The sequence below is a fragment of the Neopelma chrysocephalum genome, unplaced genomic scaffold, assembly GCF_003984885.1.
Source record: "Neopelma chrysocephalum unplaced genomic scaffold, ASM398488v2 Primary Assembly neopelma1_98, whole genome shotgun sequence".
Classification (NCBI taxonomy): Eukaryota; Metazoa; Chordata; class Aves; order Passeriformes; family Pipridae; genus Neopelma; species Neopelma chrysocephalum.
In genome coordinates, this window is record NW_020897761.1 from 3,746,888 (window position 1) to 3,773,535 (window position 26,648).

Sequence of the window (26,648 nt, forward strand, 5' to 3'; positions counted from 1 at the left end):
GATCCAGAATTCCAGTAGATGCTTCAGCACTTAATCCCTTGGTGGATACAGTGCTCTGCCTTGAATAACACAGCATGGTAAAATGTTCGAGTTCTGAGTGTGTAGACTACAGAAGAAGAGTCCAAAAATTTTTCAAAAAAGTTTAATTTTTTGATGTGGCCTACTGAACTTTTATCAAAAACAATTGAAATTTTATTGTAAGAGTGCTTTTGTGGGAATAGTTGGTCTCACTTGTAGATTATTACAGTCCTTCAGTGGTAGTGTCTACATGTCTACATAGTAGTTTCATAAATGTATTCTACACTTGCAAATTAATTCAGATTAAATAAATACCAGTGTGTAGTCAAGGTGGCACTAGAAACACACAGACAGCTGAAGCTTCTAAGTCTGTCATCAGATGCTCTATTTCTCCAGTCGTGCTTCTATAAACTGAAGCATGTTATGCTGAACTTGAAGCAGCAGCAGTACACAAATGCATGCTATGTGGGGTTATTTTTCCTCTTGAGTCACTTTCTGTAGTCTGTGCTCTTTAAGGGATAAAAAATACACTTAGAACATTTAACACACTTCAGTATTCTGTCTTCAATCATGCTGCCTTGAAAAATTGAATAACTTAAGTTAAACTTATAACTTAATAAAACACTCGTTGCATGTAACCTTCGAATCTGCAAGGTACAAGGGCTAAAAGAAATCTTGCTACCCCAGGCAGATGTAGTATTGCAACTTAATCCTCCACAGCTTGTCATCTTAGGCATTTATAGCACTGAATTAAACCCAGCCAAACTCTGTAGTTGCCTGTGGCATGTGTGTTCAGCCTTTGTACTGACATCTTTTTTTTTTCTTTTTTCTCCTTTCCCTTCTCTCGCTTCAGATGTTCATCAAGTACATAAAGGTTAGCAACCTCTTCTTTTGGAATGGTGAATGCTTGGGGCTTGGGGGGTTCTCTGCTGCGACTCAGCACTTTAATGCATGGCAAGAATAAATCTCTTGGTCTTTTCTGCTGTGGGCAGTCTGCAAATCCCTTGAATAAATAAAACTTGGAATTTCAAGGTTGAATGTGTATGTTAATGAACTCTTGACTCTGTGGGTCTTTGGAGTTTTATTTTAAATACCTCTTACTCTTTAGGTGGAGTTGATATCACATTTTGGATCAGAACATTTTTGTCCTTTAAGTCTTATAAGGTAATATTTCTTGTTTTGCTTTGTCTTTCTACCTCCTTGCAGTGAGGATTAGTCTTTTTCAATAGTATTTGAGCAACAAATTCTAGTTTTCAATTAAATTTATCTGCAAATATTTTGAATTGAAGTAGTTACCTAACTTAGCTGCTGTGTAGACTCCTTCATGTCTGTTTAAAGAAGTTTTGAATCTTTTTAATTGGTTCTCCAGTATGCAAGGAATAGTTCATATTTGTAGGGGGGAGCGTGAGGGAACAGGAGCAGCTTTAGAGAAGGACACGAGCATTCAAGGCTGACCAAGCAAAATAGGGAACAAGTGGTGAACTAAAAAGAGCAGGTTTGGTGAGCGCTTTGAGAAAAAGCTTCTGTGTTTTTTGGCACCCCAAGTGCTTGCAGTTAGTAATGCTTGGAATATCCAAGTAGAAACACCTGTGTGTTTGTAGTTCAGAGGACCATTAGCCTCTGCACTGCTCCTAAAAAACAGGTCTTGAACTTGGGAACTCTGTAGTGGTATAAGTCAAACCATATTTTCAGTTGACAAGACTACTTTAGATTGGATTGATTTGATTTAGTTTTGACAGAACAAGTCACAGAGAATATAGTATGCAAAGTGAAGTAGTTATGAATAGATACTCCTAAAGTTAGTCAAAGGTGAGGCTGAAGAGGAGGTGTAAGAACTCATGGAGAGCTTAAGACAAGGAAGTCTAGGTGTAAGTTAGAGTTAAAAAGGAGGAAAAGACTCTTTGGAATTAGAATGGAAAACACGATCTTGTTTTGGTTCAGCATTTAAAAGCCAGCAGTGGACTTTGTGGATACAACTTTGAGAAAATAAACATACCTCCAGCTTGATCTTGGTTAACTGAATGCAACTACTGTGATCCTAATTAACTTGCTACATAAAAGTAATAGTGCTTATTAATTAGGTAACACAATTACATAACTAATAGGCTAATATTAGGTTTTCTTTTAAAACTTCGTTCATAGGGTATTTGGTACGAGCATGGTTGAAGAATATGAAGAAATAGCTGATTCTCAGTATCAGTCTGAACGACAAGAACTCTTTGATGAAGATTATGGTAAACAAATATTTTGTGCATTTTTTCAGCCATTCACACATCTCCTGTGCTAGTCTGGTGGCTCGTTTCCTGATTATGATAAAAGATTTGACTGTTAAATTTACTATGTGTCTTGTTGACAGTGTTCTGGGCTCTTCCAACAATCCTTTTAAGTTTTAAACAATTTGTTAAAATGTAACTATGTGGAAGGTTGCTTTAAAATGCTTGTAATAAGTCTCTATTTCGCTTGACAGAATAGACAATAATTTCTTCATCTGCTGACAGTAGTCAAGGATTACTAAAATAGTCAAAGCAGCTCCCACAAAACAGATTTATACTTAGTGTCCATAGCCCATTTCCTGTGATTGTTTTTATAATCAATGCTACATGCAATTGGGAAGGAGCTTATTTTGGCTGCAGTCATGGTGTGTTTTAATTGAAAAATGTGAAACCATGTACCTCCAGCCTCTGTGAAGCTCAGTGAGTTGTTTGCTGCATCTGTCTTGTGAATCCTGGCGAACACCTGTATCTGACCTCTAACTTTATTTCTGTAGTTTTATTTTCACACTATCAAACTGACATAATTGAGTGAAATGTTAAATCTTGAGGTTTATATTCTCTGTCCATGACACATTTAATTTTGATAGTCACAAGTGTTCTTCTTTATACACAGATTATTTATTGGATTATAACACAGGCGAAGAAAAATCTTCAAAAAATCTTCTTGGTTCTGCAACAAGTGAGTATGATTTATTAGATACACTATTGCTGTGCGAAAACAAGATGAGTTAATTCAAAGTAGAATGATGTTTTGTCATGCAACATCTACAAATTTCATGTTCTTCTGCTGAAGCAATGTATTGTGATTCCTATTTAGTTTCATTGGAATAAATGACAATTTAAAGTTGGGATATCAATCTTAGTGTTCTAAAAATAGAACTTTCAATTTCTAAGGATGTCTGTTTTGTGAAAACTTTTCCTGTACGGACGGATCCTGAGCACTTAAGATAATGTGAACCTTGCATAGGCCTGTAAGTAGCCAGTCCTAACGTGCTGTAGAACCTTAATTATTTGGAACTTGGAAATCTGTGTTTAATGTGCTTTATTTATAGGAGACAATGTAAAGATTTACTTTGTGTACAGCTTGAAAGGGAGGAATGGAGAATACTATTTCTGAGAAGGCTTTATGTAAATATTGTAACTTATGTTCTTCCTAAGGGCTGTGTTTTTGGGGTTTTTTTAGAGAACTAATAGTTCTTGACTGTCTCTTCTCACTTTTTGCTTTGGAAAACCTCCAGTGTAGGGTTTGTTTGCTAAGAATATATGAATATTTAGTTTTAATGGCATTCTTAACTGCTGAATTATTCAGGCTAGTATCAGCTCCACACAACTGTTTCTAAGGAGCTCTTACACTGTTCTGCTTTTCCTTCTGTCTCAGTTAATGAAGATTTGTTCCTGTAGTGTAGATTTGCACTCAGTTAATGCTGTCTGGGCTCAGACTTTCCTTTCATCCCATAGTGGATCAAAGCTACAGAATTCTGATACTATTTTCTAGAAAATAGTTGTCTCCTGAGAATAAAAAAGTCATGGCTAGGAATATTCACAGCTTAGAACAGTTTTGCACTTAGTGCAAAAGGCAGATTCTTTGTAAGTGTTAGTCTCTCACAGATGAGAGAAAGCAATAAATTCTTCCCTGACACTGCTTATCTGTTCTCTGTGGCTTTCAGACTTTCTACTTTCAAGCTGTCCTGATGATGCATATTCACATGATCTGTCTGTAAGAGCAGTATTGCAAGTTTATGTTCACTGTCTAAAAAATACAGTGACTTTTCTGTTATTTTTTTTTTAGAGTACTAAAGTGAAGATTAAAAGATTTGAAACCTCTGTTGCTGATCGTGCTCAGCTGTCTTCCTAAAGCACTGAACATTGCAGTGATCATTATTTAGTGGATCTTGTTGTTGAGACCTTTCTTCTCTGGCAGGGTAGTCAGTGTTCCTCTTTTGGAAGGAGTAGAGTTTGTGGGGTTTTCTGTGGTGGTTTTCTTATATGTACATGCTCAGACAAAAGTGATAGGCTTCCATTTTGTATCATTTGTCTTAAACAAGCAGTGAGGAAGAGGGTCCTCTGAGGGGGAGATTTAGGGATTCCCAGACATTTAATCTCATAGGAAGTATTCTGGAGTCTTCCACTAGTCTTGACATTTCTCGACTCCCTTTAGTTCTGTTATGAGAAAAGAGCTTATTAGAGCTTTTATTAGAGCTTTTCTATTTGAGTGTTCAAGCTTTAAATTTCTGGCTTAGGACCTTTCTCAGAGGTTCACATACTCAAGTTGTCAGCAAATTCCATGCTTAAATACTCTGTTTGTTTTACTATTCCTTGGTTTCAGTGGACTGATGGTCAGCAAGTACTTCTTGCTGTTATTAGAAGGTCCAGCTGGTAAAAGTTAGGTACAGGTTTCTAGCTTATTAACTTACCCTTTAAAAGGAACAACTGCATCCCACATAATAGAATGACCAGGCTTTTTTTATGTCTTTATACTGTGATTCCTTTCAAGTAAGTATTGCAAAATAGCAGATTGCTCAGTGCTGCTGATCTCTGGGCCCTCTGAGTGTGTCCTTGTTGAGTAGCTGTTGTCTCTTTTAGATGCTATCCTCAGTATGGTGAACATTGCTGCTAATATGCTTGGAGCCAAAACTGAGGAGTCGACTGAAACAGAAGGTATTTTATTGATGGTTGTTTTCTTTAATGAAAAACATTCTGTGAAGTTTTAATTTCTCCTTGTTGTCTTGTTTAATGTTTCTATGAAGATTTGGATGACCTATGTTAAAGTGACTCTTTCCACCTTTTATGACACAGTCGATTAGTGTCATGGAATTCTTATCTTACTTACTGTGAAAAGTGGAACAAAGATGCCAAATTTGCTGAGGAAGGAACTGATATAAACATGACACATAGGCCTGTTCAGTTTTATTCAGAGATCTTTACTCTTTGTTACCTAGGTTAAGTTGTAAAGTCTAATTTGCTGCTTCTTTCTGGAAGTATTCTGAGGCTGTCCACAACATCATATTTACAAACTGACAGTAGCACTTTCATTCAGATAACTTGGCATGACATCTACAATTAATTTGGTAGAGCAGTTAATAATCAAAGAAAACCCCAGCAACAAACCCAAACTTTAAAAGTCAAGAACCATCTTTGTTTTCAAAGAATTTGATGTTCACATTTACCTCCTTCCTGCAGCAGGGAACAAAAGCGTGTCTGAAAATGTCACTGCCACTCCTGCAACTTCAACAGCTGCACCGAGACTACCTGAACCAACGCCTGTTCCTTCACCAGAGTAAGTGATTGGTGATGGGATTTCTCTGATATGTTCCTAGCAGAGACTAATATGCACTAGTCTGGAATCTTTGGTACCAGAATGGTCAGATATGGCATACAGACATAAACAAGTGAAAAAGCAAGTGTTTGGTGAAGTCTGTAGTATGGTAATGTTACTAACCAGGGGAATTTATTGGTTTAGTTACTGTTTATATGTATTTCCATAATAAAACATGTTTTGTTTTGGCACAGCAACTGACTTAATATTGGTCCAGGTTTTGTGGTTCTCTCCTGCAAGGGAGACTAATTAGGCATTACATTGTATTGCTGAAACTTCAACTAAATTATATGGGCAAAAATTCATGTTTAGAAGCTTAATGTTTTTGCTAGACTATCTTTAATAAAAATTTGTATGCAAATACACAGAATTAGGTTGGAAAGAGGAGTTGTATATAGATTCTGGGACTTTTTTTTTTTCACTTGATTGCAATTGTTGAGAATTGATTTGGCTACTTAGAGCCAAGATTCTACCTCTTTAATGTTAAGACATGAGTTGTGCTGCATTTAGAGGTTTTATGGATTTCTAGTACTCTGGTTGTTGAGAGACTGAGGAAGTTCAGTGAGAAGGCTGAGATTCTTGTGTTTGCACTTGAAGATTGCAGCAGCGGAGTAAGATGTTTGCTGTGGAACAATTTAGTGATATTTGAAATGGTGACTTTTTTGGGGGGTGAGGGAAGGGGCTATATCTCACTGAGAAGGCTTCTGTTTCAGAAGCAAGGGTTGAAATAATTTGTTTGCAAGCTGAGACTGAAGAACACCAGAGAAAATGCTACCTTAGAGAATTTCTCGCTGTCTCCAAATTGGCCTTTGGTTACCAAATGAAGCCTTGCTGATTTTTCTAAAAGATCCTACTTTTGCAGTCTTCCAGAGCAGGCATGTAAAACTGTTGAATTAACATCCTGTGTTTACTCTTTTGTTGTAGACTTGTTACTACAGATATTCCACAGATAGATAAAGAGCAAATAGCGGTGGATTTGACTAAAGAAAGTCCTATTGTTCAGCTCGTACAAGAGTATGAAGAAGATACAAGCCAGTCCACAGTAACCTTGCTGTCCAGTGATGATCAGGAAGAAGAAGCATCGACCTGGTTTGAACTTGAGACAGAGCAGTACTGCTGTGACATGGCAGCAGTGTGCTGTATTTCCACGTTTTCGGAATACCTGTTTAAGTGGTGCTCAGTGGCAGCAGCCCTGCGTCGGCAGCACAGTAAAACTGGAGGCAAGGAAGGGCCAGCTCACCCTGCTGATGTGCAGCAGCCACAGGCAGCTCTGACCGAGTCTGTCCCTGCGGTGATAGATGAACCTCTGCCCGAGCAACCGGACAGCAAAGCTGAGAGACCATCTGGGTCTATTGCTGCAGTTGTCTTGAGCAGTGTGGTCCACGAGGAGATAAGTAATGAGACCACAGAGTCAATTGAACTGGAGCCGAGCCATCCTCAAACTGTCTCTCAGTCCCTCCTCTTGGAAGTTACTTCTCAAGTTAAACCATCACCCACAACAGACGTGGTGTTGGAGCCTGCAAAAGAAGATGCAGGCCAGGTAGCACTAAGGGGGACTCCCCAGGTGGATGTACCTGAGATCAGTGCTGAAATGGAAAAGGCTGAGAGTTCGGTTGTAGAAGAAAGCCCTGTAGCTTCTGAGACCAGTGTGGTCACTGAGGTAAAGGAGATGAGCACAAGAGAGACTATGACTACTCCAGTGATTTCAAAGCCTACAAAGACTGTTCTGCAGCCTGAAAATACAGTGGATGTAGTAGCCAGTGTTGCTGGGGAAGGAAAGGAGAGCACTCCAGAAGTGCAGAAACCTGTTTTGCCTCCTGTCGAATCTTCTGTGCCTGCCGAAACAAAGGAGGATGATCAGGCAGCTGAAGAAGCTTTAATGGCAATTCCAGTCTCAGGGGGACCCCAGAGAACAGCTACAGACTTCTATGCTGAATTGCAGAATTCAACAGATCTGGGCTATGCTAATGGAAATCTCGTTCATGGATCCAATCAAAAGGAGTCTGTCTTCATGCGGTTGAATAATCGCATAAAAGCCCTGGAAGTCAATATGTCTCTTAGCAGCCGTTATTTAGAAGAACTCAGTCAGAGGTAAGTCTGAGGATGGTCTTAGCCATTGACACAAAGGAACATATCCATATGGAGAGTAACACAGGGGTGGTTGGGTAGAGTGCACTCACAGCATAAAGCTTTATGGAACACTGAGGAAAGTAACTAAGGCTGGGTAGCTGCTGGAGACCCAGAATTCTGTGTGTGGCAGAGGTTCCCTCTTTGTATTTCAGATAGAATCACATTTATTTTGTTCTCAGGAATATTGCTGTGGGTTTTTTAAAAGGATAAAGCGTTGCCAGGATGGAGGCACTAATCCTGTCCCTAATCCTTTCAACCAAAGGGCACATCCTTCTGTTGCTTTAAAACTGAATGCCACAGACCTACAGTGCCTTCTTTATTGAGTTACTTCCACTTAAATTACTATGTTATCCATCTGTAATAACTCCTGTTGAATAAGTGAGTGTGGAGAAGGAACTAAGAGCTTTTCTATGAGGGATGTATTGATATTAGTGTTTATCTGTGGTGCTCCTTAGGCACAGGAGAAATGTACCAATTTCAGAATTGGTTCCAAGGAAGGGGCTCTTCATTATACTTACTGTTGTGTTGTCTGTCTCGGCAGTCAGTGCTTCCAGAGTGAAGTTCAGTAAAGTGGCACTAAATTCCAAGGTGTTGAAATAGATTTGATTTTAACCTTGGGAAAAAAACAAACAAAAACCCCAGAAAGACACATCTGTTTTATGTGCAAAACTCAAAAGCAAATGCCACTTGATATTTAAATAAAACTTTGGGCAAAGAGAAGTTTTTCACTGGCATAGTCATGGTTTCTGAAGACAAGTCTAAGTTGAGGAGTTTTATGCACTAGTATTTCAGACTTACATGCTCTTTGTTTTAGGTACCGAAAGCAAATGGAAGAAATGCAGAAGGCTTTCAACAAAACAATAATAAAACTTCAGAACACCTCAAGAATAGCAGAAGAGCAGGTATGGCTTGTTGGAGTATTTAAGTATTTCCTAATTAAGAAAGTTTACTTTTAATGAAGAGTTACAAGGAGTTGGAGAAATCCTCTTTCAGTTGAGCTGTATATCTGCCTTTTACAAGCATCCATCCCATGCTTCCCTGTTTTTTTTCTCCATAGTAAAATTTTTATGTATGTTCCCAGTTGTTTTAGGATAAGACCATTCCCAGCTCTGTTTTCTGATTTTGTATTTGAAGAAAAAAAATAACTTATCAACTGGCAGTGGCTAAAACTTTTTGGTCTTTGTCAATGAGAAAGTCATCCAGGTCAGTCCCACACCTTGTTTCTTGATTGTAGCTGCACTCAAAACAATTTTTTTAACTTGGTTGGTTTTTCATATCTGATTTAAGTATAGAGAGACAAATTCTCTGCTGCTGCTGAAGAGACCCAGCCTATAGAATGGTAGAGGGGTACAGTAATGGCTTAAGTGAAATTTGCATTTGAAAGTGTAATTCATGTAACAAAAGCTTTAGTTGATTCTTTAAAATGTGGGTGTTCCCTTCTCTGCCACGGTTGCTTTTCTGAGCCTGTACGATTGTGCTGAATATTCACTAAAGCAGCTGTGCATGTGGCATAGCAGGCTTGGTCCCAAACTGTCTCAAAGTTTCTGAAGTGCAGTCCCAGGCCTGTAGTTTGCTCATCCATCAGGAGTGAAGAAAATGGCAACTTCAAATGTGTTCTCTTTTCTGTTCTGTTTTTTGAAGAGTATCAATGCTGATCAGTCTCCTCTTGGTTAACCTCCCTGATATTCTGCTCACCTTCCTTGATTTCTCATAGGATTAAGAATCCTGTTAGGGCTCTTTCCGGGGCGCAGCTCCAAAGTTGTTGTTCCTGGCTCCTGTCATTAAGTGACTGGCTGCCTGATCCTGGGACAAGAGCTCTCTCTGTGTCAACCCTGAGACTGGAGCTGTGCCTGGTCGTGCGCATGTGTATTCTGTGACGTGGCAGTACTCAGCCTCCTGACAGCCACTGCCTGGAGCTGGCTGCTCACTCTGCCTGGAATGAGGGCAGCACAAATCACTGTAATGAAATGCACTTGGCATAACTTTACGAAATGTTATCTGACAAGTCAAAATGTTACATAAAGCTGGGCTAAAAACAATGCTGGATGGGTCATGTGGCTGCAGAGTGCCTGGCTGTGTCAGACAGAACACTAACTGTACATGAGTGCATATGATAGTGGGAACCTGACAAGCACTAACATGACCGTGACTCTCTTGAACACAGGATCAGCGTCAGACAGAAGCAATCCAGCTGTTACAAGCACAGCTCACCAACATGACCCAGCTGGCTGCCAACCTGTCAGCGACTGTGGCAGAGCTCAAACGGGAGGTAATTACAGTTCAGCAGTATGGCACGAGGACTCAGAGGAAACAGATGCATAAACAGATCTCTGTTTGAAGAGGCCAGAGTCTTTAAATGAAGCTTTAAGTTGTCTGTAGTGTTGCTTTCAGCTTGCTTTATCCTAAACTTTAAGCTACAAATTTGAGTAGCTTGAGCTGTTTTGTGCACAGCAAAATTGGTAATGATTACTACAGCCCTACAACCCCATGACTGTAGTCTGAGCCAAGGCACCTTTCTCCTTTCCTCACTGGATATTGTCATCTTTGGAGATTAGAGGGATCTTGGCAACAATACTGGAAATGTCTTGTCTTAAATGTTTATGTTCTCCTGCCTGGGATTTCAAGCAGTATCATAAACATGACCTTTTTAATTTTGTGCCTGTTGCCAGAGACCTCCCTTGAGATGTTTTCTAACACTTAGTGTGACTCCTTCTTTGATGCCTGGCTGGTTAAGCTCCTGTTCATGAGCGCTGTAGTTAGTGAAACCACATTGAATCAAGTGATTATAATGGTGTTCTGTGAAGTACTTCAGTGTCAGCTGATGAAAAGCATCACTTAGATTTGCTATAGTCCATGTCAGTTGTAAACCAGAGAAGTTACCTTCTAAGCATGCTTTTTTATGGGAAGTTTATTGCTTCAGGTAGATTTGAATGCTCTTTACAAGGGGTGGCAGCTTCTCTAGTAATGCTGGTACTGTAGGCAGTAAAATACTGTCCCGTGTTAGCAGGTAGTGGGATTCAGCCTTTGCTCCTTCAGTGCTGCACAGCTCATAGACCACATCAAACCTCTGAAAAATTACTCAAATTTGAACAAGTGTTAAGTGAAACTGAAGGACAATGACTTGTCTTTTAAAGTTTAAAACACGAAAATACTAGTATCATGAAATTATTCTGTCTTTAATAATTGTATCCAATTCCTGCAGGTTTCTGATCGACAGACTTACCTGGTGATTTCACTGGTTCTTTGTCTCATCTTGGGCTTGGTGCTTTTTGTGCAGCGGTGCAGGAGCCCTTCTCAGTTCTGTGACGATTACCTCTCAAAAATTCCCAAAAGCAATCACTACCCTAGCCCCAAAAGGTAACGTATTTATATTTGAAACTTAGTTGTTCTTGCAACTTTTTTTGGTATTTCCACAGTCTGCTGGTACTGACATGTCTGCTTTAATTCTGAGTCTTCTTTCTGCACACTCAAAATTGATGGCAGAGAGCCATTACTGCTTTGTAGTACACTCTCCTAGAAGCATTTTGGGCCTACTGCACTTGATAATGTGTTGCAAACACAGTGCTGTGTCTGATTGCCAGGTTGTCTTGGGCATCTTAGTTCTGTCTTTCTACCAAAAATGCTTTTTAATGAAAAATGTATATGACAAAGTACTGAGACAAATGTGTTAAAAAAGCTTTCTGGAATTTCCTAGGTGTTTTTCCTCCTATGATGATATGAATCTGAAAAGAAGAACTTCTCTTCCACTGGTCAGATCACAGTCTTTTCAGCTAGCTGGTAAAGAAGGTATTATTCATATTGTACATCTAGTTTCTAGTGTTACTCATAGTGCTGCACAATGTGCATGTAGTTCATATATGTGTTCTATAGGACAAGGTGGTTTGTGAACAAATTACCAGATATTCATAGAAGTGTGCTGAACTATGCTAAAACCTTAAATGCAGTTTTTTGACATCAGTTATGCTCTGCTCTGCATGTTTTCTTGGGGTTAGTAGCAATCCATGCAGGCACTCAGGTCTGCAAAGCTGTGAAGCTTGCAGAGTAGGTTTTTTTTCTTGTAAGAGCCAGATGTGGGAAGTCTGAGTGCCCTACTTTTCAGAAGTCTTGATAGTCTGTGTTTGAAACTTGGCAGGTATTTAGGATTCAAATTTAGCAACTGTAGTAAGAAATTGAGACCATTTATCTTGGCTTGGGTATGAGGAATGATCTGGTCTTTTCAATATTCACATCAGACTTGGGACAACTGAATTTTGATTTCTTAGGCCATCATTGTCATGCAAAACCAAGTGTTGCAGATTATAGTAATTACCAAGTATGCAGCTGATGCTGTTCTTTGGGTGCAGCAAACTTGCCTCACAGGTTTTTGTACTGTGAATGCAAGTGCATGAAAACTCGTAAGTTGGGTTGGAAATGTGTTGTAATAAAGACTAGCTAAGGCCTATGCTATTTTATTTTCTTTTTTGAAAAAAACACACTCTTCCTGAATTCTCCCCTGCTTCATCTTGGAAGAATGATTTTGCCTTCACCAAAGCACTGGTGGAAGAATGCCAGACTGGTCTCATGTCCATCTGAACGTCTGTGTCCTTGATAGGTGCACATGCTTCTGTCCTGTCAGGGTCAGGTTGCTTGTTAAACACTGTTATACTGGTTTGTTTTCTTAGACTTCAACTTTTGCTGACTCGTGCTCCTTTTCCCCAAAGGATGTTCTCTGCACCTCTCCCGTGGCCTAGTTTATCAGAAAGCCACCTGTTTTCAAGTGTGTGGCACTGACAGCTGCCATGACAGCACAGTGGAATTCCTCTGTGTGCTCCCTCACTTCCAGTGTTTGTGTTGTGCCCCCTTAACTTACAAAGGGAGAAAAAAATGTGCCTGAGAAGTGGAATATTTTGTTGTGTTGCTCTAGAACTGGCAGTGTCAGGACTGCTAAGTGTGTGTTTCCTCTCTTACAGTGGATCCAGAGGATCTGTACATTGTAGAACCTCTGAAGTTTTCCCCAGAGAAGAAGGTACAGTGGGGTGGGAGGGCTGGCGGGGCTGAGGTGGTTGTGCTGGCAGATGACTGAAGGCGTGTCTTGGCTGCTCTGCTTCCCTTCCAGAACCTCACTGTTTCTTTTTTTCATTTGTGATTTCAGAAAAAGCGTTGCAAATACAAAAGTGAAAAGCCAGAGACTGTTAAGCCGACAACAGAGCCTGTGCATCCCATAGCCAACGGGGAAATCAAAGGAAGGAAGCCCTTCACAAACCAGAGGGACTTCTCTAACATTGGGGAAGTTTATCACTCTTCATATAAGGGCCCCCCATCCGAAGGAAGCTCCGAAACGTCATCACAGTCTGAGGAGTCCTATTTTTGTGGCATTTCAGCGTGTACGAGTCTGTGCAATGGACAGACCCAAAAGACAAAAACTGAGAAGAGGGCTATAAAGCGAAGACGGTCTAAAGTTTCAGACCAAGGGAAGCTCATAAAAACTCTAATACAGACTAAGTCGGGGTCAATGCCAAGCCTGCATGACATAATCAAAGGAAACAAAGATATAACAGTGGGAACACTTGGTGTCACGACAGTGTCTGGACACATCTAAAACTAGCTGAACTTCTCAAACAGGAGAGTGTTTGTTCATTTGAGAACAGTCTGTGGTATTCTGTGGGAGGATAGTGGGAGACAAAGAGCTCAACTAATTGGAAAGTATTCAGAAATTTGGTTTCTGCCTTTTTAAAATAGATGGGATTGTGTCAATCTTGGCTATAAGCTGCAGCTTTACAAGGCTGATAATTTCCTATGAGAACAGCTTGGGGGGAGGGAGGGCAGGGTTCATTTTATAAAGGTTTTTTTTCACAGTTCCTGGGACAGAGATTTTTTGAAACCCAGTTTGTTGGGTGGAATAGGGATAAAAGCCTAATCCTCTTCCTTTAGCTTTGTTCCTATTTCTTGCACCTTCCCATATTTATGTGCCTTTTGTCTATTTATAATGCCACTGGAAGAGGGGAGATACAATTGTTTGTCATTTGATTTATTTTGTAATTTCTCTAGCTTTTTTTGAAGATGCAACACTACAGTGCTGTAAAGGGACATGTGTTGGCCTTCAGCTGGACTCGGTAATGTGGACTGGATACTGTAAAAATACCAATAGATGGACTTGCCTGACTAGATTCTGGTTTTGCAAACTCTGAGGAAAATATGTCACCAGGGTTGGTTGGTAACTGTGTTTATTTGCACCCTCAGTCACAAATGTGAGCTGTGGTCTGTGCAAAATCAGTGATGGTGGCTCTCCAGGATTTCCCGTGTGCAGTGGAACCTGAGGCTGATGAATGCATTTGTCATCTCAATGGCCTGCTGCAGTTCTCTGAAGGAAGTGGATGAAGAATGCTCACTGTTGTGCTGAGTTCAGTGAAAGCTCAGCTGAAGAACGGGAGGGTGAGCCTGGCACAGCTGGGCCATTCTCTGAGCTGGTCTGGGTGCGCTGAGTTTGCAAAGCCTTGGAGTCTGAGCAGTCGGGCTGGTTCACTGCGGGTATTTCCATAACGTTTGCTTTTGTATTGGCTAACAAATGTGCAGTGTTGGTATGGTTGGTATTTCATATTCAAGTGTTTTTTTATTTTGACTGTGATTGTATATTTGGATACTATAGGATGTGTGGTTGCTAAAATGTTGTGTGATTCTGAATGAGTGGAACAAAAGGTTATTCCTTTTGACAGGTGTTACAGGTTCACGTTGTACAAAATAAGTTAACTTATTGAGCACTTTTAGTGGTACCCTTTTTAACAGATCTAATGCCTTTCCTGGGTATTGTATGTAATGTGACTTATTTAAAGACTTTGTTTTTTTTGCTGCTTTCTTGTTAGTTTTTGAATACTTTAAAGTGATGTACTTTCAGAGTTGATCTGCACAATTAGCCAGTCAGAGCACATGAACCAGACATGTTGAACCTGAATTCAGAAGGGTGTCAAACCTGGATTAGGAAAATACATACCACCAGAGTGCAGCATCCAATGTTGTGGAACAAGAGTATGTAACTACAGAGCTGTAGTGCCATTAGAAACTGTGAATTTCCAAATAAATCTGAACACTTTGTCTTTCATTTACTGGCATTTTTCCTTTGAAAATGAAACTTGTGGCTTAAATTGTCTGAGAAGGGCTATTCTTTAATTTTCAGTCTAGGACTAGGACTGGGGTCCTTTGGCCCTAGTAAGAAGTTCATAAACTCAGCCCAGATGTGTTTGTCTATTTAAAGAAAGAAAAGGGGGAGGTGAATTCTGAAGGCCAAGTTGTGCTTTGTCTGAAAATTCAGGAATTGTGGCCCTGTGAAGCTGCTGGATAAATTTCCAGCAGGTCTGTTCACACCTTGCCCAGGAGGATCCCTGGGTGTGGTGGCTTTCTGTGAGAAGGACTGCATGAAATGACCTCTTGGTACTCAGAGCTAAGGTTTGTGAAAGATATAAAAGACCCTGAAAGGAAAAGATTAGGGAGTCGTTTATTATTTCAAACCAGAGTTTTCAGCTTGATTTGCCCCTTACTGGTCCTCCCCTCCTAACTTATTTCTGTCAAGCACAGCAGCACTGCGTGCAGCCAAATGCTGGATTCACAGGCTCTCCAGCACTGATTTTTTCACTTGAGTATCTCAAGACTCTCTGCTTCATCATAGCACTGTTATTTAAAAAGCAATTTAGTGAGAGTTTTGCTGGGGGGGGGAGGTTGGATGGGGAGAGTGGCTGTTTTTTTGGGGGGAAGGTGTGGACTTCTTTTATTTACTCCTTTCTCTTAATATGTCACTTGTAGGAAACTGTGTACCTTCATTGCCCAGGCAACCACTGGGCTCTTCTCTTCAGTAAGAGTCGCCTGAAACTGGACATGTCTGAATTCTTAAAACAGCCCATCTTTACTCTCTGGCTATGAACCAAAGACTGGCAGGTATATACTAGGCTGATAAATGTAGAATGAAACTGCCCATTTGTTATGACCCGCCCAGAAGAGGAGGGTAACCCAGGTTCTTGTAAATAAATCATTTGGGGTGGATTAGAGTGAAACAACACTAAATAGTTGGTGTTTGTAAACATATATATATATATATGTTATATATGTAACATATATATATGTAGGGTTTATTTTAGAACAATTTTGTTTCAAAGGTAAACAAGTTTGTTGCCATTTTGGGTGCCAACATCTATAGTGATGCAGCAATATTAAAGCATAGCAACATTAAGGCATAAAAATAACACTTAAGAAAATGTGTAAGGGAGAGAAAGGGAAAGAAAGGATAAGGGTCCAAATATATAAATACATATATATAGTCACAACCCACTGGATGCAGCAATGAAACTTGATAGTTGCAGCTTCCATGTCTGTTGGTTGAGGTGGTGGTCTTGATCCATTGGGGCAGGGGGAAGCTCCCCCCCCCCCAAACCTCAAAGACTTCATGAGTTGTTATTATGCACTTCAAGCTCAGGTGGGAATGCCTTGTACTTCCTCTGGGGTGGGGAGTTGTTCAGTGGATCATGTCATGGGACATGTCACCAGTCTTGGATGCTCCCCAGAGAGGTCTTCACAGCAGAGCCATCGTGTAAGGGAGGACATTGGCATGATAAAAAGGATTATCCTGCTTCTGCAGGATTTGCCTCTTCTTTTTTCTGGGAATCCAGTTTGTAGCTTCAGGTAGGGGGTAGTTGGACCATAGCACCCACTTGTCTCATCTGAAGGTCCTTTCCCAGTAGCAGTAGCATGTTCAGGGAGGGGGAGGCTTTGCTGGTTGTGCAGCTGTTTCTTTTCAGTTTGCTACAGTGGACAAAAGTCTTTTGGTGATCTTACATTGACTATTTCAGTCTGACAATGTTGAAATTCCAAGCACATGTTCACATTTCCAAGTTAACAGTTTCAGATGTCAAACCAAATGCCTTCTAAACCAATCCTTTAATACCCTGTGCTCTCTGTACATTTTAAGCACTGGGCATGACTTAGATCTAAGGAGTTGCCGCATTCTGTGGAAGAATGAACAGGAAATGTGCCATGGGAATAACACATCTGAAGGAACCTACAGAGCTGATTGTGCTTTTGCAGATTCGAGAGTGTGTGCTCTGGCAGGAGACTGGAGATTGAACCACAGCTTCCACCTTCTGCTGACTTCCTGCTTTTAAGTATCTGTAACCACTGTTTTAAAAAAAGGACTCTCAACATCACGTTTTTACTGCTTAATGCTGTCCTTTCATGTGGGCTCTTGAGTAATTTTTTACTTTCAGTTGTATTAATGTCATGCAATCTAGCTTTCAAAATTTGATTCTTTGGTGGAATCAGGTCTCTCAAATTGGTTATAATCTTCATATAGGGAATAATAGTTTCTAATGAAGACAATCTTTAAATCTGAATTAATTCCTCTGATGGTGTGGATACTTAAATGGGGGGGCCTAGTCCATCTTGTGATATTACATACTGAGATTGGACAGCTGCTGATGTAAAATACCAAGAAGCCAGTGTGTGTGTGTTGAGTGAGGATGGTGTCCTTCAGACCTTGGGCAGGTCTGGAGCCCATGATCAAAAAATATCTACAGAATGCAGAGGTTTCCTCAGGGGGATGGATAGTCACGAACATACACCTTGTGTAAGTGAATTACCAGCTGTGGTTGCCAGAAGAAGGCATTTAGGTTATATACATTAAGTATCAGAGAGGAAAACCAATATTTTCTAAATATGCAAACTCTACCAGTGGTTTGGTGTTGTAAGTAGAGAACTCAAGTCTGAGGTGTCTCTGTGTGGCTTCTGCTTTCTCCAAGTTACAGCACGAGATGAAGCAAGATGGAACAGCTTAGCATGCTTTGCTTAACTGGGTACAAACATGTTCCACTTGATCTGGAACAATTAAAGTGTAGAGCCCTGACCACAAACTGCTGTGAGCAGGCACCGGGTGGCTCATCTGGAAACCCAAAGTGTCAAACAGCACTGGGTGCTGCAGGAGACATCGCTGTGGTTTGTGAGAGCTCAAAGATAATGTGTCCCCAGAGCTTGTCTAGAGAAAATGCTTTAGTTTAGAAAAGGGTGCTGAAATGAATCTTTCTTATTATCCCTTCTCTAATATAAGGATAGTAATTTTGAAAGAAGTTTCCAAGGAGCTTTCTGTTGCCTTGCTACTGTCTCACATTGGACACATGGCCTGGGAGCTGCAACTGGTCTCACCTGTGCTGCTTTCCAGTGGCATCACCCAGTAACTCCCTCATCAGCAGTACAGCTTTTGGTAGGGAATGGAGAGGAAGTTAGTTCTGCACTTTGTGGACCTAGAGATGGAAAATGTTTGCCACCCTGAGGCTTGTTTTTCCTTTGTTAGATGTGGTCAGAGCCTACATCCAGCTGCCAGGCCCTCCACAAGCTTGCAGCAAACAAGAATCCCTGTCTATTTCTTTTCTCCCAGAAAAATAACTTAAAGCAGGTAATGAATCTTCTGTTAGTCATAATTTGACACAGTTACTACTGGAACGTCAAGGTTGTGTAGACTGTAGCTCAATGTTAAATCCCAGGAAAGTCAGCTGAAGGTCCCTTGGGGTTTTGGGAAGTCAGCTGATATCTGTGCTGTGTAATGAGGTGGACACACCTGGTGCTGGGCTCTCTGTCACAAAACCAATGCTGGAGGACCTGAATTTGCTGAGTGACCTGGAGCTGAGGTGTGATCCTGGTGGACTGGGTGAAGATCTCAAGGTAGATCTTGGGGGATTTTGTTGTTTTTTTGTTGTTGCTGGTTGGCTGGTCTGGGGTATTTTGTTTGGTTGGTTTTTTTATGGGCTGAGGCTGCTCCCAAGAAAACAAAATTGTCAAATACCAACTAGGCCACATTGACCAGCAGAGCCAGCTGGTGTTTGCCAAGGCAAAGCCTGGCATTGTGCTGAGAACCTGGAGCAGGGCACAGATCCTGCTGAAGAGCTTGTGAATGCAGTTCTCAGCTGTCACTGGGGAGGAGATGGGAAATCAGCATCTGCACATTCTCCTTGGGTCTTCCTCACAACCTCTGAGCGACCACAGCACCTCATTACATTTTCTCCCATGACTAAGCTATTGTATCATATGAAATGACCTGCTTCTGTTTCTCAGAATAGATCCTGTTACCTCATAACCACTATACCTCATTTCCTTGTTCAAAAGAAATGAAAGCAGCAGAGTAATATTTTAATTATTCCTCTCTTTTTCTCAGCTGTTTCGACTCCTTGGATTCTCTCCCACCTCGGGACAGAGCCCTGTACCTCTTTTGCTGAATTCAGGGCTGTTGTCTGCTTGTTGGGATCACGGTGAAGGAGAGGACAAAGCCCCTTGCTCACTGGAAGAGGGACATATTAAGCACTGCAGCACCAGTCCTGAGCTGTTAGCAATGGATTTTGAAACCTGCTCAAGTGTGAATATCTGAATGTCCCCTGTATGAGCTGTTGGCACCAAGACATGGCTTTACACGTTCTGTAAATGCTTCTAGCAAGGAGAGCAGTCACTGAGGAAATGAAAAGTATCAACCTCATTTGGGAAACCAAACTGTTAAAAAAGCACGTAATAAAGAACAGACCCAAAGATGTCAGCACCAACTGCAAAGGCTGGGTGAGTTCAAATGTCTTCCATGCCTCTCCAAGGCTTGAGTAGATGAAGATCCTGTCCCTTTGGAGGTAGCTCTTACAAGAATCCATGCTAATGTCCAGTCAAAAATCCATGTCCTTTTTTTTTTTTGTTGGAACTCCTTCAGCTGTGGCTCCCTGGGAAGGTTTTTATTCTGTGAGATTCAAGAGCACTCTGCTGCTGGAAATCATCCTTCTTTGTACAGGTTTTCCACACACTGTCCATCCCTCCCTGCCAATCTACTCTTCAATGCACAGAGTTGAATCCCTTTGCTGTCCAGCAGTTACTGCAACTTCTTCCAGAGCCTCTCCAAAGTTGAACATAGACTTGGGAGTGGGTTCCAGGACTGTCTGTAGCTGTCTGGTGCTGTATGTGAGCTCTCGTGGGGGAACTTATGGGAACCCGTGGGCTTTCCCTACTGGGAGCTCATGTCCATCTGAGGAGCCTCAGTTTCAGAGTTGTTTTCTTTCTAATATGATATTTTCTACCTAAAGAGCTTGATTTGAAGTCTTTGTTTTTAGCCTTTTCTTCTGACGCAATTCCCTGTCCTCATGGTTTTGAATACTGTTTTTTGAATGCGAATGAGTCTCAACTTCCTCAGTTCTTGGGTGTAATTTATGCAGGCCTGTGGGCTTTCAGGAGTTGCTTTTTGGCATTTCCACTAGTCATTAGCGTAATAGGAAACATTTGTTAATCGCTTTCAGACAGACTGTGTTCAAAACATGATGAGAGCTTCTCCTACACAGAGGTTCACACTTAAGTCAGTTTTGGTTTATCTTCTGTCAAGTGTTAGATCTGGATCATTGTTCAAGTCCTGCTTTCTTTGGGATATTTCAGGCAAGTCATCCTTTTGTCCCCAAATCTGCTGATACAAACTTGTAGCTGCTGGCTGATTCTCTGCTGTCAACATAAACTTTAGTACAATTGTGTGTATTGTTAGTAAAAGCTCCCATGTCTCCTCTGGGGGTGAAGGTGGGGATGGAGAGTGTTCTTCTGAGCAAATCCTTTTCTTCAGACTGTGTCATGTTTTTTGTTGGTTTGGCAAAGGGGGACAATTCTCTGATAAAGGCTCTGGAAGGTGTTTCCCTTTGAAAATACTCTTTTCTGTTCAAATGACATAATAAGGCTGCTGGAAACAGAGTGTGCGTCTTGCAGACTGACTGAAGAGGAGGATAAGGAGGCAGATGGAAAAATCTGATACCCTTTTTGTCCTTCTTATGCCCTCCTTTCCTGCCTAACTGTCCTTGTCCCATATTTTAGGAGGGCTTAACCTTGTCTAAATCAACGCCAACTGCTCTGTGACTGTCATCTTGGTGATATCTCAAGCTGGTGACAAGGAAAACGGAGTGTGACAGCAGCACCAGCACAGTACAGTGTGTGAGGAAGGGAGAGGTCCCTGAAAGAATGTTGTGCACCAAATACAGTCCTTTGCTGGTAAAATATCCGTGATCATTGGCTTGCCATGACGTGATATTAGCAGGCTCTTGACTGGAGCATTCAAAAGCAAAGATGCAGCTGAAATGGCTTTAGCTGCTTTCATTGTCTCTCCCTCTCACCCACCAATTAAAAAAGCATCTTTGTGAAAATAGGAAGCAGTGGGTGAGAAATAAGAACCCTTCTGACATTTAAGGGAGACTGCTACTGTGCCCTCAGTCCCACCGGGATAAGATGTTGGCATTAAACACGGTGTCAGGGAAGAACTTGGGAATGGATCCTCTCTAGGCAAAGCCACTGTGTGAAACTCTCTTGTAATGGTCATGGGAGTGGATGGGGACCTGTCCTTGGGCTGGCTGGGGAATGCTGCTCTGGAGTGCTGAGAGAGGGTAGGCATAACCCAGCTTGAACTGTTGGAGTTGGATTTGTGTCGCTTTGTGTCTTATGTCAGAAACCTAGAAGCGCAAGCAAGAGCCAGATGGGGTTGTTGAAACCTCTTTTGCTGCACATCGCTGCTGCAGCAAAGGGCTGTGGTGAACATCTTCAAAAAGCAGTGGGGTGTCTGGTGGTGCAGGCATGGCTTTGACAGCACATTTGATTTATTGGTGTGGTTGGAGGCAGAGCTGAGCCCTTGCTTTGGAGAAACAAGTGTACATACGTTATTCAAGTGTGCTCTTCTCAGATCCCAGTTTTGATGTTCAAGATCAAAGCCTGTGTATTGGGATCGCTTCCTTCAGCCACAAATCTCCAGTTTGTTCTTGTATCAAGCATTTTAGTTTTTTAACACTACTATACAAATACACACTTCTGTAAAATGCCAGAACAAACTATTTATAATCAGTTGTGTGCACCTGTAAATCTTCAGGAAAATCTCATTGTCACCACTCAGAAATCTGCAGTCAATGAGGAATGGAAATGTCCCTGTCTCTCTTCATTAGGGTTTTGTAATGAGCTCTTATAAGTGCTGGTCCTTGCAGCATAGCCTGGATTCTGGATGATTTCTTGAAGGGCAAGAGAAATTGTACTCAGATGAGTGGCACTATGTCTGCCCCTGGCTTTAGTCAGGAGATACCCAGCCAGGTTTGATCCTGCTGCAGTGCTCAGCACTGACCTGGAGAGATCATGAAAAAGCCCTTCCCTCTGTGAGGCTTCTTCAGGTTAGAAAAGGACTGTGGGATTGGAGATAGTATTTGCAAAGGTATGAGGGGCAGCAGAAGCTGCCAGAAGAGCCTGCTTGTGCCCCAAGGCACTGTGTGTTCCCCATATTACAACAGTCCCCTAGTTCAGCCTGGCTGGTGCCCCGGTGGATCAGTGGGGGTGAGGGCAGCCCACCGAGCTCTGCTTGGGCTGGTAATGCTGGGGCAGCTCTGTTCGGGCTGCAGCACTCACTGTGTCCCTCTTCTGACTTAGATTGGTTTTTATCACAGTGGGATGGTGTCTGTGACCGTGTTCTGTGACTCAGGATCCATGCCCTGTGAAGCAGCCAAGGAAAAGGTCGGATGCAAAACGGACAGTGGTAAGGAATTTGTCCTGTGTGAAACGAAGTGAGTCCCCAGCACTCACAGCTGCACTTGGCATTGGTTTCTCATCCTTTTGCTGAGGGCAGAAATCTTAAGCTCTGTCTCTGCCCTCTGCCAGAGGTTTTGTCGTTCCTTTTGCATTGCTTGTGGTCTAGGACACCTCAGTGGAAAAGCAGCTGCCTCTGTCCGAGTGGGCTGCTGGAAAGAGTGGCTGGTGGTGGGTACGAGCTATTACTCAGCCCCGGACTGGCAGCGCAGCCCTCGTACCTCCTGCCCGTGGCTGCGGGATCGCGTTCGGCTCCCGAGCCCCGCGGGCTGGTCCCGCTGCCTCGCGGGGGAGGAGCAGGTTCGTGCCCCGAGCCTGCAGCCGAGGGCGGAAGCTCTTTGGGGTTTGCTGTCGGTGCTTGAGGCTTTCAGAGAGTCGCAGCATCTGAGCCGGGTGTTCACCGGATGCAGGGATGCAGGCGTACAAAGGCAGAGCTGGGTGCTCCCCCAGGGCTCAGGCTGGGACAACCCCTGCGGCTTTTGGCTGCCATATGGAGGACCACACCAAGCGTGTCCAGCCCATCCCGCTCCCGGCCATGCAGCAGAACTTGAACTACACGTACCCCCAGATTTTTTGGGTGGACGGCTGTGCTGAAGCAAGTACTTCCTGCCCCTCGGCACCCCCTGTTGCTCCTTTCCCACCACCAGTACCGGACCGGAGGAAAAAGCCAGGGAAAAACAGGGAAAGGAGGGGCTTCGACTTCCTGGTGATCTACTTGCTGCTCCTGCTGGCCTTCGCTGGAGTGGGGCTGAGCATGTTTCGGATTTTTCAACTGGAGAAAGAACTGGCTGAACTCAGAGAGGTGAGGTTTGCCTGGCTGGTCACATGTGCCTGGGGAAACAGGGAAAAGGAAAAACTTGAAATTGTGTCTGAAATGCTCAGGTGGTGCAAAGCTCCCCAAGGGACAGGATGGTGCTACTTCAGTGTCTGTCGTGACAGAGTAAGTGGGGTTGCTTATTACTGTGAGGAACTGCTCGTTTGGTGACTGATGTATCTGGATGTCTTCGTGTTCCTGAGTGCTGTGAGGTCTCTCCCTGTATATTTCTTAGCACTTTACAGCTCCCCGTGAGCACCCAGAATTTACACTGTCAAAGACAGTCTTTGGCTGCTTATGCTCTCACTCTAAGACAGTGTCACTCTTCTCTTTTGACAGTCTGCCAGCGCTGAACACATCCCTCCAGCTCTGGAGAAACTCATAGGTGAGTTGATGTACTTGGAGGAGGAACTCCTGTGTTAGCAGGTGTGAGTGTTCCTGTCAGACTCTTTCCTCTCCTCATCAGAGGTCACAGCTTGATGCTCTGAGAGTGCTGATTTCTCTTGCTTGACTGGACAAAGAGCTTTATCTCAGGGCTGTGGGGATGTGGTCCTGCAACCTCCCCACTGAACTGCTCAGAGGTGTCAGCCACAGGGTTCTGGGACAGTGTGACAATCCTGGGGCCTCCCATTCCCAGTGTGACAATGGTACTGGGAGTACTCTGCTGTGAAAGAGAATCTGGCTGCCCTGACACAGAGCAACAACATGAATGGAAGGAGGAGAGAGGAGATGGGCACTGCACATGTTATTTCTTTCTCTCCTTACTCTTAGAAGATTCTGGGAGGAAGTAGAGGAGTCTGTTTTGTTTGGAGTGAGGAATTAACTCCCACCCTTGAAAGCACACCTTATTTTTTCCTAAATTCTTTTGGTACAAAGCTAGTTGAGAAATGTTTGATTATATGTAGAGTGCTTTTTCTCTTAGAAATGTAATTTCAGTGAAATTGAAACTTTCCGCAAGAACCTGACAATTTTTCTAGATTTCACTTACGAAAAAAGAGAGTTTCAATTTCAATGGAACAATTTAAAAATCATATTTTGAACTTCCCAACTATTATTTTTTCATTTGCATTCCATGTTAATGTTGTCAGTGAGGATATCCTTCGTAATGATGGCCAAGTCTTAAAGAGCTTTTCAGCTCTCTTGACAATTTTTGCTAGATTTGAAAGGTTTTATTTTATTTTCTCCCTTTGGGGATTTTGGTTAGTAGAAAAGTTAATTTCTTTCCAAATGTGTTCTGATACTGAACGCAAACAAATTTGGAAATAGCAAAATTCTCTGGAAAGGGCAGTCCTGATTCCCATCAACTCCCATATCAATAAATTTTCCACTTTAGGGGAAGAGGAACTGGCATTTTAACTGGATGCTCAGTGCTCTGACCGAAAGCTTCTTTAGCAGAAGCCAAACAAAAGTAGTAACCCTGAATTTCTTGAGGGGGTGGATAAATAAATAGAAACAGGGAAATAGTGTAAAGAAGAAGAGGGAGAGGATAGAAAAATTTAAGTGGCTTGAAGAAAGAATAGGCTGCTTCTAAAATTAGAGGACACGAAGTAGATGCTGATAAGAAGGGAAGGATGAAGTGGGTGAGATCCACATACTGAGTTGGTGTAACTGGCCCAAATGTCCAAGGGAAGCCGAGGCCCCCAGGAAAGGCAGAGTTTTCCCAGCTGTGCTCTGCCTCCCTGAGGACAGGGTCTGCCTGACCAGAGGGGTGGTTTGCAGGGTCTCAAGTGAGAGCTTTGTGGCTGGCTCCCTTCTGCTCTCTGGGCACATGGCTAATGTCTTCTCTATTTTTGTGCAGGGCAGAAGGAGTCAATGAAAAAAGAAGAAAGAAAGGCAGCACACTTAACAGGTATGTGCTGAGGGACCAGCAGGATTTGGGAGCAGGGGATAGGGCAGATGTGATGGGGGTGAGAGGGTGTCATGGTTGTAGTTGTGAAGAGCCCACCTCACACAGGCCTTCCTATTTTCCTTGGAAAACGTGCTCTGACAATGGAAAGTTGCTCCACAGATAAAATCTCCCCCTCATTCAGACTTCTCAGTGAGGCCTGTTTTTGGCTTGCCTCTGGGGGGTGTGGGGCAGAAGCTGTCACAAGGGGCTGGCGTTGGTGAGGTGCCAGGTCAGGGTGGGCTGCAGTCAAGGGCTTGGAGAATGGTAGACTTGTGATGTGGGGTGTGACTTGAGGGGAAAAAACCACACAACTGTTGTACTTTACCACCCTTTTTTTTTCCTTCTCGTTTCGCCTTCCAGGCAGCCCATCCCAGCAGGGCCTCCCTCTAGAGTGGGAGCCCATCTCTGGCCATGCCTACACCAGTGACATTCAGTACCGCGACCGGGGGCTTGTCATCAATGAGACCGGGCTGTACTTTGTGTACTCCAACGTGCTGTTCCGGGGCAATGTCTGCGATAACCAGGTGCTCACACACATTGTCTACAAGAGAAACCCGAGCTCCCCGGGCAGCTACGTGCTGATGGAGGACAAAGGCATCAACTACTGCACGGGCCACAGGACGTGGGCCCGGAAAAGCAACCTGGGGGCTCTGTTCAGTCTCAGGAAGATGGACAGCGTGCACGTCAACGTCTCCAAAATCGCTCTGGTTAATTTTGAGGAATCCAAGACTTTCTTTGGCTTGTTTAAGCTTTGAAATGGAGTGTGGCCAGCAGCCCCCCTCACACACAGACTAGGATGTGAGGGCTGCCTGAGTGCAGTGGCCAAACCAGGGTCACACACCACGAAACTCACCAAGAAACCATGTTTTGGCCTTCAGTGTGAGAGGGTTCAAGCCACTGGCAAAGGCTTGAAAGCAGACACCTGGGAAGCACCAGAGCTGTACTGTGTCAACCTGAAGATAATTGCACATGTTCTCCTTACCAAGAAACCCCCAACAAACTCAAAATGCAATGTGCTGAAGACCCCATTGAAACTCACTACTTGCTACCTGAGAAGAGGCTGGGCCCTGCAGCCCCACATGGTGCCATGGCCCTGGTGAGCTTGGGCCAGCAGGGACAGCTGGTGGGCATTATGAAGGTCCCTTGAGCCAGGACTGCAAGTGCCTGGGTTGTGCCACACTGCAGGGAGTGGTGTGGGAATGGGCAGTGCCAACAACTGCTCACCCCGGGCCATGGGTGCCCACCCTGCCTGGGCACAGGGCTCTGTGCCTGCTGTCTGACAGGCACCTGCCTGCAAGCTGGGCTGTTACACTTGGTATGTTCATTTTGTGTTTAGTTATCGAACTGTTCCCATCCCAGAAAATGCTCCTCAACCCCTTTATTTAACTCATCCCAACTGCCTTGCAAGGAACATGCCAGAAGTAGTGGTGGCATGAAGGGGGTCCTCACCCTGGAGTGGAACCATGACCACCCTGTGGGGATGGGGCTGGTGGGGAGGCCATGTGCTGACAGGATCTGAACAGCAGGGCAGTGAGACTTAAAGTGAAAGCAGCATTTCCAACCCCCCCTCCTGCCCTTTCAGTATGTGAGGATCCTCTGTGGAGAGCTGGTCTGCCACCCCTTTCATGATGCATGTGG

The 26,648-nt window shown here is 43.0% G+C and overlaps 2 protein-coding genes across 5 annotated transcripts in view; both read left to right on the forward strand.

Annotated features, from left to right (window-relative positions):
* The window catches only part of SUCO (SUN domain containing ossification factor), a 38,110-nt gene extending 23,298 nt beyond the window's left edge, over positions 1-14,812 (forward strand). The window contains exons 12-24 of one of the 3 annotated variants that reach the window (XM_027694604.1): positions 872-892; positions 1,127-1,182; positions 2,161-2,252; positions 2,905-2,970; positions 4,875-4,949; positions 5,472-5,568; positions 6,532-7,698; positions 8,552-8,639; positions 9,902-10,006; positions 10,940-11,094; positions 11,432-11,523; positions 12,687-12,742; positions 12,869-14,812. In XM_027694604.1, coding sequence (XP_027550405.1) covers positions 872-892; positions 1,127-1,182; positions 2,161-2,252; positions 2,905-2,970; positions 4,875-4,949; positions 5,472-5,568; positions 6,532-7,698; positions 8,552-8,639; positions 9,902-10,006; positions 10,940-11,094; positions 11,432-11,523; positions 12,687-12,742; positions 12,869-13,315 — 2,517 coding nt within the window. In that variant the 3' untranslated portion in view covers positions 13,316-14,812. The remainder of the gene's footprint in view (positions 1-871; positions 893-1,126; positions 1,183-2,160; positions 2,253-2,904; positions 2,971-4,874; positions 4,950-5,471; positions 5,569-6,531; positions 7,699-8,551; positions 8,640-9,901; positions 10,007-10,939; positions 11,095-11,431; positions 11,524-12,686; positions 12,743-12,868) is intronic. The other 2 variants (XM_027694605.1, XM_027694606.1) reach the window with 2 other exon arrangements.
* A 641-nt stretch (positions 14,813-15,453) lies between these two features.
* FASLG (Fas ligand) lies at positions 15,454-26,609 on the forward strand. Of its 2 annotated transcripts, XM_027694682.1 has the most exons (9): positions 16,903-17,953; positions 18,044-18,145; positions 18,902-19,099; positions 19,175-19,293; positions 22,170-22,258; positions 22,719-23,110; positions 23,462-23,507; positions 24,921-24,971; positions 25,371-26,609. In XM_027694682.1, exons 4-9 carry the CDS (start codon positions 19,268-19,270, stop codon positions 25,763-25,765), a joined length of 999 nt encoding a protein of 332 aa, XP_027550483.1. In that variant the 5' UTR covers positions 16,903-17,953; positions 18,044-18,145; positions 18,902-19,099; positions 19,175-19,267; the 3' UTR covers positions 25,766-26,609. The 2 variants fall into 2 exon arrangements, with proteins under 2 accessions (XP_027550484.1, XP_027550483.1); XM_027694683.1 differs by lacking the exons at positions 16,903-17,953; positions 18,044-18,145; positions 18,902-19,099; positions 19,175-19,293 and adding an exon at positions 15,454-15,642.
* The last annotated feature ends 39 nt before the right edge of the window (positions 26,610-26,648 follow it).